Source organism: Mauremys mutica, chromosome 2 (genome assembly GCF_020497125.1).
Source record: "Mauremys mutica isolate MM-2020 ecotype Southern chromosome 2, ASM2049712v1, whole genome shotgun sequence".
NCBI lineage: Eukaryota > Metazoa > Chordata > Testudines > Geoemydidae > Mauremys > Mauremys mutica.
The window spans coordinates 104,113,818-104,125,951 of NC_059073.1; the positions used below are offsets into that span (position 1 = coordinate 104,113,818).

The 12,134-nt window shown below is 45.5% G+C and overlaps 1 protein-coding gene and 1 long non-coding RNA gene across 6 annotated transcripts in view; one reads left to right on the forward strand and one right to left on the reverse strand.

The window, feature by feature from the left end:
- The window catches only part of LOC123364320, a 34,208-nt gene extending 33,108 nt beyond the window's left edge, over window positions 1-1,100 (reverse strand). For both annotated transcript variants that reach the window (XR_006577070.1, XR_006577071.1), the window contains exon 1: window positions 988-1,100. This is a non-coding gene — a long non-coding RNA (uncharacterized LOC123364320). The remainder of the gene's footprint in view (window positions 1-987) is intronic.
- Window positions 1-12,134, forward strand: part of ZNF236 (zinc finger protein 236) — a 193,443-nt gene that overhangs the window by 79,682 nt on the left and 101,627 nt on the right. For all 4 annotated transcript variants that reach the window (XM_045006346.1, XM_045006348.1, XM_045006345.1 and 1 more), the window contains 4 exons: window positions 2,207-2,351; window positions 4,335-4,595; window positions 4,921-5,171; window positions 5,879-5,980. In XM_045006346.1, coding sequence (XP_044862281.1) covers window positions 2,207-2,351; window positions 4,335-4,595; window positions 4,921-5,171; window positions 5,879-5,980 — 759 coding nt within the window. The remainder of the gene's footprint in view (window positions 1-2,206; window positions 2,352-4,334; window positions 4,596-4,920; window positions 5,172-5,878; window positions 5,981-12,134) is intronic.

Here is a 12,134-nt window from a genome sequence, read left to right on the forward strand (position 1 = left end):
CATTTAAGTGTTCTGAGAACTATCATTTTCTTTTCTGTGAATGGTGACAAGAAATTCCAAGCTGCAAATGTCTTTGCTCTGTGTTGGTGGTATGGTTGAACTGTTTCTTGACAGAAAATTAAAAAGATGTAGGTTTTATTTTTTGTTGAAAATATTTTTCTTTCTTTTATTCATTTGTTTGCTCTTGGGTCCAGATATTTTTTAATTAAAGTATTGACCAAAAAGTGCCATTAGGACTTCAGTCATTTTTCTGAATTTGACTGATGTCCAATACTATTTATTCCTGCTTTTGGTTGGGAACAAATGTTGTTTTAAAGAATAAGTTCTCAAAAATATCTGGTTAAGTTTCTGCATCCTGGGTAAAGTGTCTTTTGTCTGTCCTGGCTACCTCCAAACATTTTCTCATTCATCTGATCAACTATCAATATAATTAGAGAATATTTGGCTGTGTTCACAGTAGGAATTTTCATTACTTTTCCAAATATTTGATGAATGCCAGTGGTAGCATGAGTGATGGTTCTAATGTGGACTGGGCACGTGCTTTTCCACTAGAGAGAGAGAGAGAGTGTGTGTGTGTGTGTGATCTCCAAATACTAATTTGTGTGGAGCCACCTGTACAGTTTAACATTTGATATGGTAGCTCCATACCACTGTGATATGGATCCTAATCTGCAAGAAAGGGGATAGAAGCACTATTTTGGAGAGGGGCAAGGATAGGTTTGCAGGAGGAGGCAATTGTCATCTATCGTTGTTGAGCTCCTCTTAGTAGAGACTTTACTTCTATCAAGGTTTAGGAACAACACAGCAGGAAAGGCACTTCCTGCTTGATTTAGAAGACCCAAATCATCTCCTTTAGGCCTCTCCTGGTTCTCCCCCCCCACACACACACACACAAAACAGTGCTAAAAGAAATTCATTGGTCACATATTCTCTTCTTAGCTGCTGTTTTTATTCCCAAAGGATGTTCCTCTCCTCTCATGCTTTTACCTTCAAGGTTAGCAGTGTAGAGCCAGGCAGAAGAAACCCTCTAAACTTTCCTTTGTGGGGAGAAATAAAACATCTGTTAGGAAGAATGGTGGGTCGGCAGGCTGAAGAGCTAGAATGGTGGGTGGGCAGTTATCCTGCTAACCACCTCCTAGTGCCAGTCATGATTCTAGAATCTAGAGTAATACAGGACACTGGGGTTGTGTAGTAGTTTTTGTTGTCAGAACTGGGTCGCAGTGCAATGAAGTTTGAAAACCCCTGAGCTAGAAGATGGCAAAAACTAGCTATTTCTGTGAATTTAAGCAGAACAAACAGATTTATGTAGCCTCTTAGTAAAAAAAGTAAATTGTACAGTAACTTTTTACTGCACCCTACTGCTATGCGCAGGACTCTATTTTCAGTTCAAAGATGTGTGAATGGTTTTGGACCTTTTTACTTGATAAATCTGCTACTACCCCACATTCTGTCACATCATTTGAGAAGGGTTCTTTTGTGGATTTTCTAAGACTAAGACTTGGACAGTTAGTAGCAGGAACTCTCCTCATTTTGCAGAGCTGAAGTTGCCTGTCCTCAGGGTACAGTGTATAAACAGCATCTGTTTAAATAAGGTTTGGTTTTTTTCCCTAATAAATTTGTGATGGCACTGAAAAGATAACCACCAATTAGTGGAGGTAGGTGTTGGGCAAACAAGCATTGGTAATTTCCATTCTCTGTTTTAAATGTAGGTTTAATGTAATGTGAGGAAGACCAGTGCTGCAGTGATGGGGTATCACTTATATAAACTCTTCCAATTAAATCTCATGTAACAAAATTACACAGCAGTGGGACAAAATGAAATCTAGCTAATTAAAGTGTCATGTGAAATGACTGAAATAAGATCCGTATATAGGACTTCAGTCAGTTGGTAGTGAATTAGTAAATAAATTGGGTTTTATTGAACTTATTTTGGATTTTGTTGGAAATAAATGTCTAATATGGACTCAGAGGATTGTATTTGCAGCTTACTGTAAGGGGGCTGGAGCCATTAGTGCTAGAAGGAACTGTGCAGCTAAGGTACCACACGTAATTTTAAATAGATACTATAAAGATGTTTAGGGTTTTTTCTGTTACAACCGATTTATTATATTTAATAATATGTATTGTTTTTAAAAATGTTTAATCTCTTTATACCGTTTCAGCTTTACCAAATGATCCCATTTTGTTTTTTGTTTTATACACGCAGGTCTTATCCAGCCAATCCCAAGGAATAGCCAGTTTTTCCAAAGTTATTTTAATAATAGTTTTGGAAATGAAGCAGACAGGCCATACAAGTGTTATTACTGCAATCGAGCATATAAAAAATCTTGCCATCTTAAGCAACATATCAGGTAAAATAAACACAAAAGGGAAAGGAAATGTATTTAATAAAAGTTATTTAATGTGAGGACAGTTAAAATGGAAGAATAATTTGTGGGAGGTGTTTATATAGGACTCCTTGCTAAGGTTTCAGCTTTACTATCTTGCTGTCCATAGCTAGTGAAACTACAGAATTAACTTTAAGCAGTCAGGTTGGTCCATATTTTTGGCTAACTTGTACTCTGTGCACTGCCATCAATATCAGTGGGGTTGCTTGGGGATATTAGTGCAGAATTTATCCTGTTGACTCTTAAGCGCCTGTTTTTCTAAATTATGTACAAAAATTTGCAAGCAGTTGTATGGACATTTACTGTATGAATTGAGTGAGTGATGTTAAAGGGGCCAATTATGTGTTTAACTGTTGAAATTAGAAAAGGAAACTGGGCTTGTAACTGCATGCACATTTTTTCTGTGCACACAGTTCACGGCTAGTGGTTATCAGTGCATACTTCCTTATTGGTTGTTTGAAGTTCAATTCAAAAAATAATTTTGGGTATCCATTATGCATGCAGTATAATTCCTGTGGGGAAAAATCTGATCATGTAATTAAACAGGCAATCTTAATTCTGGCATTTCCAAACTTTAGTGCTTGACTTTACAACCTTAATGTTCTTTGAAGGTCGGCTTTGTGTGTATGGGGTGTGTATGGGGCGGTGAGTGTAATTTCTTGGTTTTTAAAAAAAAGCAAATCGGAAAAACAAATTTTCATTTGTCATCATATTGGCACCCACATGGTTCATCTGCAGAGTTGAAACCTTTAGATCCACTACACAGACCTCTGCCTTTTGAGCTAACTGAGTTACTTGTAGCAATAGTAGGTTGTCATCTTCTCTGTGGATCAGCACTAGTAGGGGATGAGACATACATTTTTGCAGTAGGTTTCACAGGTATTTGCTGATGGAGGAATGGTGAGACTCAGGAGTATTGGATTCCATTCCAGGGTCTATAAGGAGTGTGATGTAGTAGTCATACTGTTCTGCCAATTCTACTTCCCCTCTCCTGCAAGATTAATCCTTTGTGCCCCATCGCTTCCAAATTGTGCCTGCTCCAGTCATGTCTCCTTAGTTCCAGTTCCATTCTCTACCACTCAGGCTTCTCATACAAGCCCCGGTCTCCTTGCACAGATGGTCTTGGTTTCCCTCCCCATCAGCTCCTTGTCTGATCTCAGTTTTCACCTTCACCCACTGGCTCCGAGTTTCAATACCCCACTTCTTAGTTGCATTTCCCTGCCCTTGTTCCTTCTCCCAATCTGCTCTCCCACTTCATCCCTGTCTGACTCTGCATTTTAATCAGGGAGCTGCTGGACCCAACCAGGTTAGGGAGGGCGGTGTCCACACAGAAGAGAGTCTCCCTGCTTTCAGCTCACAGCAGCCCAGGCCTACTCAGCCATGAATTGGAGCACGCTCACTGTGGGCAAAATCTTCAGGGAATTTAGTTGCAAGTCTCAACTGAGCATTTGCAAACTGAGATTTTTCAAAGACTTGACTAAATTTGCATGCATTTTCATGGGAACAGCAACAGGCATATCCTGGATATAAAGGCTACCCCGGCAAAATTTCAAGACCCTGCTCCAAAGCATGGTGGCACTAGAGGTCAAAAAAAGGTCACCAGCATTTTTTCCTGACCTCATTCTTGGGAATGGCGGAATTGTTTTAGCTGAAATTTTCCAGTGGTAGAAATACTTAACAATCAGCCTTAGGCAGAAGGTTGGCATGCAGAATTTCAGCTCAAATATTTTAAGTTTGGCAAAGTTATAAGTGAGAAGTTTCTACTGATTCTGCCTATATTTATGTGCTTAAGTGTAATTATATAACCATTTTTAAACTTATATTTTCAGGTTTTGTTGAACAAAATGTTAGGTGCTCTTTGGTTATGTTTTTTTCTTATTTTGCTGTTAATGACATTGAGAAATCAAACCCAATTTGTGCGTTTGCTTTTTTTATCTTTTTTAAAAGATCACACACTGGTGAGAAGCCATTTAAATGTTCTCAGTGCGGAAGAGGTTTTGTCTCGGCTGGAGTGTTAAAAGCGCATATTAGAACTCATACTGGATTGAAAGCTTTTAAGTGTCTTATATGTAATGGGGCCTTCACTACTGGTGGTAGCCTCAGGCGACACATGGGGATTCATAATGATCTTCGACCATATATGTGTCCATATTGTCAAAAAACATTCAAAACTTCATTAAACTGCAAAAAACACATGAAAACTCATAGGTAGGTATAAAACTTTTTTTTTTTAACTCTTTCAGTACATTGCAGTAGTTCATCCTTAAAGCTTCCTTGAAACCTAGCTTTGATTTAGGAGCTATGTTTTGTTATCTGGGTTCTAAAAGAGTTAAGAGTAATTTGGCATAATGAATTAGGAAAAAGCCCTTGTTAGCATTTAGCATAATGGGTCTTGGTCTATAACTGAAGTTCCTAGGCACTACTTCAGTACAAATAAATGATGATAAAATAGTAAAATGTCATATAAAGAGCTAAAATAGTGTCTAGGTGTGTGCATCATTTGCTAATAAAAGATCTCTTCTTTCATTCTCAGGTATGAGCTTGCACAGCAGCTTCAGCAGCACCAGCAAGCTGCTTCAATAGATGATTCAACAGTAGATCAGCAGAGCATTCATGTTTCCACTCAAATGCAAGTAGAGATTGAAAGTGATGAGCTGCAGCAGCCAGAAGCTGTCACAACAGATCAGGAAGCTATTTTAGAACTAGACCAGCAGCAGGTGGTAGCCACAGAAGAAACAGGACTGGGACAACAATTGACTGACCAATCTTTAGAGCAAGATGAAGGTATATATTCAGAACATCAAAAACTATACTAAAGAAAAAATCAGTTTTAGGTGAAGTTTCTAAATTATTTTATCTTGAAAACTTTTATGAATTTGGTTTTAAGACATCTGAAATAATGGTTTAGAAAAACATATACTTTCTGTAAAAGTGTACAATAATTACTTAAAATGTATGTAAATGAATTAATTTTTCTTACCCTGCATAATTCTGTAAAATATACTGGGAAATATAAGATATTTTATATTAACCCATACCCATTTCTATTTGGCAAACAAATCTAAACAATATATTACAAAAATATGCTATGTAATACTTTATACAAACATTTTCTTTCTAAGTCACCATCTTCCAGCACAACTTTTCAGGGTGTTATCAAAGCACACGTGCACAGTTGGTGGAAAGAATACAAAATATTGTGTTAGTTGCCAGTATCAGAAAGTTAGGTAGATCTGGTTAAATGAGATGTTTGTGTTCGCAGTTGATCAACAGAGTTGATTAAAAAAATTAAAAATTAAAACTTTAAAAAAAAAAAAATACACCACCTAAAGATTTAAATCTGCAGGACTGCACCTGACAGATAATTTTAAAATAAAAAGATTTAAAAAGTTTGAATAATGACATATTAAATAAATTTGTGATTAATTGTATATCTACCTAATTAATTTACTTTTTTTTTTTTTTTTTGGAATTTATGTTCCTGATTTCAGATAGGTTTGTGACATCCCAACATGCTTTACAGGAGAACATCAATCAATTTGAACAGCAAACTCTAACACAACAGTCATTTGATCAGCAAGGGTTATCACAAGGTTAGTTATAGATTAAAAAAATTTAAAATTACAGCTCTTAGTAAATTTGGCCCTAAAGTGTTAGAATTATTAAAAGCTTCAATTCTGTGCACACAGAATATGGGTAACCATGTGTTTAGCTGTCCCATTCGTGCATGTACAAAAGGAGACCTACTGAAAACCTGATCTTAACTATTTTGAAAATAGACCTTGTAATCTGAAAAAAATTGAGTTTTTGGCTATTTAAACTTATCTAGGTTTTCCTTTAAAATGATCTCTATCTAGTGGTTACAGCATGAGATTTATAGTCAGACATTTTGTATTCTGTTCCTAGTTTTGAGTGACCATGAGCAGTCTTCATAGCATCTTCGGTCTCAACTAAACAACATATTAATGGAAAACAGTACTTTTTCCTACCTCACAAAGGCATTGAGGCTTACTTAATGTTTGTAAAGCACTTTGAGATTATTGATGAAAAAGCACCAGGTCTTAAAAACGCACAGCATTAGTTTATCATATTTACATACTGCCATAGCAGTGCCCTTTAAAATTTGCAAAAATATATGCAAAAGTAAAAAATCTCCTATTAATTTATTATTTTGATGTTTACATGTATTTTTGCAAATGTTGGGGGGGGTGTTATCAAGGCTGGGCAAGTGGTGTAAATCTGGTGGTATTAGAGTGAGTGAGGGAAGGATAATAACATTAAGAACTGGCTGGATCCCTGAACTAATCATTTTAGATGCCTTAACATTGGAGCTTTTTGAAACTGTAAAATAAATTTTTAAAGGAAGCATAATAATTTTGCATGTTCTTCTTCGACTGCTTGTTCACGTCCATTCCACACTAGGTGTGCGAGTGCCGTGTGGCATGGATGTTGGAAACTTTTCCCCTTAGCGGCTCCCGTCAGGTCGGCAGGGGAGCCCCCTAGAATGGCACCTCCATGCCGGTGCATATATACCCCTGCCGACCTGACACCCCCCCCCCCGCCTCCCAGTTCCTTCTTACCCTCCGTGGCGGCGTTGGAACAACTCTCTCTCTTGCTTGCGAGTGATCCCTTAGCACAGTTGTAGCAGTTAGTAGTAGTTAGCACTTCTTAGTTGTTAGATACTTAAGTCTCCTTCGTTAGTGTTGGAAGTTGCTTCCAGCACCAGCCCCGGGATGCGGGGCATGCCGCAGGCCCAGGGGTTTAAGGCTTGTGCCGCAAGCCTATGCCGATTAGTGACCCCCATGACTCGCATCTCCATTGTTTGGGGGAATTGCACCAGACTGAGCGCTGCAAGATCTGTAAGGCGTTCAAGCCAAGGACTAAGAAAGAAAGGGACTTTCGCCTCAAGCCGTTGCTTGTGGAGGCCACACTGCAACCTTCGGCCTTGGAGTGTCTGGCTTCAGCGTCCTCGGTGCGTAGTGCCCTGGCGTCAGTCCGTGATCCTGCGGCACTGAGGAAGCAGGACAGGCCCCGACACCGCTTGACCTCTTCGGCATGGTCGAAGGGGCAGCCAAAAGGCAACAGGGGGCGCTCCCTGCATAAGAAAGTGGCACCTTCCAAGGGGCTGGGCACTCAGAGGGGCAGTGCGGCCCTAGGACATACACCGGCACCGGTGGCTCCGACGGCGCAGGCCTGTTGAGCCCCGGGCTAAGTGGTTTGAGTACCAATGAAGTGATGGAGGAGATTCTAGAACAGCCCTCCACGCCAGACACTTTTGAGGCGGCAAAGGACCTCATTGAGCTGTCGGCGGCAAGCCCCCTCTCTGGCAAGGAGAAGCCTCCGGTACCATCACCAAGGTGCCATCCAGAGGGAAGCCAGCAATGGTGTGCCGCTCAAGGTCATCGCCCCAGCACTGCTCCCGGCGCCAGTCCTGGTCAAGCTCAGCCTCCGTGGACTCCCAGATGCCCTTGACTCAGCGGCACTTGGTGGCACCGGAGCTGAGCCAGCATGCGGCACCTGCCCCGTTGGCGCACCACTCCCCGGCACCGTCGCTAGGCCGGCACCGAAGGGACATAAGGCTGAGATCACTGGACCCAGGCAGAAGGCACCGATCCTGGTCCCAAGAGCATCGGTACCAATCCTGGTCAGTGAGTAGCCGTTCTCCAGCCTCCCGACGACACCGAGTCACGGCACAGCCTTGGCCATCGAGGTCGGAGTCCAAGGTCAACTCAGGCGACTTCAGCTACATCTGCAGGGCGCCAGCGGGCAGGGAGCCCCAGGCAGCGTGGCAACCCCAATGGGGCCCACCAGGACAATGGCCCTTTTGGATTCTGTGGGCCTATCATCAACAGCAAGGGACCTCCTCCAGAGCTTCGAGGTATTGCTATTTGGCGCATCGGTCCCGGTCCCCGTGCAGGCACCCCTCGCCAGCTAAGGAGGCCACGGTGTCCAGATCACCGGACGCTTCTCCGGAGCACTGGTGAGCAGAAGTGACGCCGAGCCTGATGCCATCCCGGGGACAATCAACCCGGCAGGACCCAGACGTGCCCCCTGCCTATATGGAAGAGCAAGAAGGGCAGGTGGAGGAGAGGCACAGCAGCTCCTCACCTCCCCCTCATCCCCAGATGAGGCTGTGGCAGGCACTGCAGTGTCGGGGCCACCTCTGATCGACCACAGGGCGCACCAGGAGCTGCTCCGCAGGGTTGCCCAGAACTTGGGCCTACAGGCGGAGGAGGTGGTTGAGCAGGAGGATCCTATGGTGGACATCCTAAGCCCTGAGGGTCCCTCCAGAATTGCGCTCTCGCTCATAAAGACAATCCAGACCAACTACAAGATGGTCTGGCAAACCCCAACCTCCAGCACACCAACAGCCAAGGGGGTAGAGAGGAAGTACTTCACCCCTTCCAAGGGCTATGAGTTCCTCTTTTGTCATCCAGCCCCCTGTTCTCTGGTCGTCTCAGCCATTAATGAATGGGAGCGTCATGGTCATTAAGCCCTGGCTCCCAAGGCCAAGGAGGCTAAACATTTGGACCTCTTTGGAAGGAAGGTCTACTGCTCTGGGGGCCTCCTGTTATGGATTGCAAACCAGCAGGCGATCCTGAACAGACACAATTTCAACTCTTGGGTGGCAGTTTAAAAATTTAAGGACCACTTGCCCCAGGGCTCTTAGACTGAGTTTACAGGCCTCGTAGAAGAGGGAAAGGCAGTAGCCAAGACCTCTTTACAGGCCTCTCTGGACTCAGCAGACGCAGCAGCCAGAACGATCACCTGGGGTGTGGTGATGCGGCTCTCGGCGTGGCTTCAGGCTTTGGGCCTCCTGCCCAGAGGTCCAGAATACCCTCCAGGACCTCCCCTTCAAAGGGTCTGGCCTCTTTTTGGATCAGACTGATGCCAGGCTGCATAGCCTCAAAGATTCCCGGGCCACCCTCAAGTTGTTGGGAATGCACACCCCGGCGACTCCGAGGAAGCTGTTCAAGCCTCACTGCCACTGCTGAGGTGGTTACCAGCCTCGACCTAGGCAGGAGCAGGGACAATAGGCGCAGGCGGAACAACACTCCTAGCCAGGGCCAGGGCAAGCCCCAGCCGGGCAATAAGCAGGGGTTTTGTAGGTGCGCTCAGGGACAGTGTACCAACCCAGCTCCCGGATCCTTCCCCATGTTTCTTGAACCGCTTGTCCCACTTCTCCCATGCGTGGTCCCATATAACATCGGATCGTTGGGTCTTATGCACGGTACAAGTGGGATGCATGCTGCAGTTCTCCTTCCCTCCTACTCACCCTCCTTCCCTGTCCCTCTCACGAGCAACTCCTTATGCAGGAGGTTCAGTCGCTCCTCGAGGCAGGTGCGGTGGAGGAAGTCCCTTGGGAAATAAGGGGGAAAGGGTTTTACTCCTGTTTATTTTCTGATCCCAAGGCAAAGGGGGGGGCCTTCGGCCCATTTTAGACCTTTGCGGGCTCAACAAATTCTTAGTCAAGGTCCGCTTCCGTATGGTCTCCCTGGGCACTGTTATCCCATCTCTGGATCCAGGGGATTGGTACGCTGCCCTGGACATGAGACGCATACTTTCATATCGCCATTCACTTTGCTCACTGGCGGTTCACCATAAACCAGCACCATTACCAGTTTATGGTCCTCCCACTCAGCCTGGTGGCAACCCCCTGCATGTTCACGAAATGTACGACAGTAGTGGCAGCCTTTCTGCAAAAGAGGAGAATACGGGTATACCTGTACCTCGACGATTGGCTCCTCGCGGGTCAGTCCAAAGAGGAGGTTTGTTCCCATGTAACGGTGGCCCTGGACGCGTTCCTCAGACTGGGGCTTCTCGTTACGTGCCCAAGTCTTCCCTGATACCAACTCAAAGGCTGGAGTTCATCGGGGCAGTGCTGGACTCGGGGCAGGCGTGAGCGAGCCTCCCGGAACCCAGATTCCTGGCCATCCATCAATGCTAAGGTTTCCCACTACTACAGTCAGATGCTGTCTGCAGCTCCTAGGGCACATGGTGGCGTGCACTTACGTGGTCAAGTACGCTTGGCTGAGGCTCAGGACTTTACAAGCCTGGCTCGCCTGATCGTATCGCCCGGGCAGAGATCCCCTAGACCTTGTTGTGATGGTTCCTGCCCATGTGTTGGACTCCCTGCGCTGGTGGGTGAATTGGCCAGTAGTATGCGAGTGTATCCCTTTCACTGCGCAGCAGTCTGCTCTGACACTAGTGACAGACATGTCAGACCTCGGCTGGGGGGCTCACTTAGGGGACCTAAGGCCACAGGGCTTGTGGTCCAGGGATGAAGTGTTGCTCCACATCAATAGGAAGGAGCTCAGGGCAGTTCGTCTAGCCTGCCAAACCTTTCACGCTACTTTGGAAGGTCACAGCATGACAGTTCTGACAGACAACGCCACCGCCATGTTTTATATAAACCAGCAGGGTGGAGCCTGCTCCTCTCCCCTCTGCCGCGAGGCTCTTCTCCTGTGGGACTTCTGTATAGCCCACTCCATCCATCTCGAAGCGTTGTACCTCCCGGGAGCATGGAATGAGCTGTCGGACTGCCTCAGCAGGTCGTACTGCATGCACGAGTGGTCAATGAGGTTGGATATCTTGCAATCGGTCTTCCAAAAGTGGGGTTTTCCCCAAATGGACCTCTTTGCCACCAAGGACAACAGCCGATGTCCACAGTTTTGTTCGTTCCATAACCACAGCCCTAACTCAGTCACAGATAAGTTCGCAATCACTTGGGGCGGGAGTCTGAAATATGCCTTTCCTCTGCTCCCACTCATCCACAGAGTCCTCCTCAAAGTTCGCAGGGACAAGGCAACAATAATTTTGATCACCCCCACTTGGCCTCATCAACACTGGTTTACGACCCTGCTAGAGCTGTCAGTGGCTGCCCTGATTGCCCTGCCCCTGCACTAAAATCTCATCACGCAGGACTGTGGGCACCTGGTCAACCCGGATCTGCAGTCTCTGCATCTCATGGCGTGGAAACTCTGTGGCTGAATGCTATGGAGAGCCAGTTCTCTCTTTCGGTAAGGCAAATTCTCCTTGGCAGTAGGAAACCCTCCACTAGGGGGACCTACCTAGCTAAGTGGAAAAGATTCTCCTGCTGGTGAGAGTCTAAGCAGGTACAGCCACTCCAGGCCACCATTCCAGTCATCCTAGAATACCTCCTGCACCTCAAGCATCAAGGTCTTGCCCCTTCCTTGATCAGGGTGCATCTGGCGGCCATTTCAGTGTTCCACCTGGGGGAATCCGGGTGTTTGGTGTTTTCTAACCCCATGGCGGTGCGGTTCCTCAAGGGACTGGAGAGGGTGTTCCCTTACTCGCACCCGCCGGTTGCACCCTGGAACCTAAATCTGGTACTCTCCAAGCTCATGGGCCCTCCATTTGAGCCCCTCACCTCTTGCTCTCTCTTCCACCTCTCCTGGAAGGTGGCGTTCCTGGGAGCCATTATGTCCGCAAGGAGGGTGTCTGAGTTGAGGGCCCTCACCTCGGAACCTCCTTATACAGCCTTTTATAAGGACAAGGTGCAACTCAGGCCACACCCTAAATTCCTCCCTAAGGTAGTCTCCCAATTTCATATGGGCCAGGACATTTGTTTGCCAGTGTTCTTTCCTAAACCACACATGGACCCCAGTCACTGTAGCTTGAACACTCTGGATGTCCGAAGGACCCTGGCGTTCTATTTGGAGCAGACTAGGCCTTTCCGCAAGTCGACGCAGTTGTTTGTCGCCATAGCTGACAGAATGAAAGGTC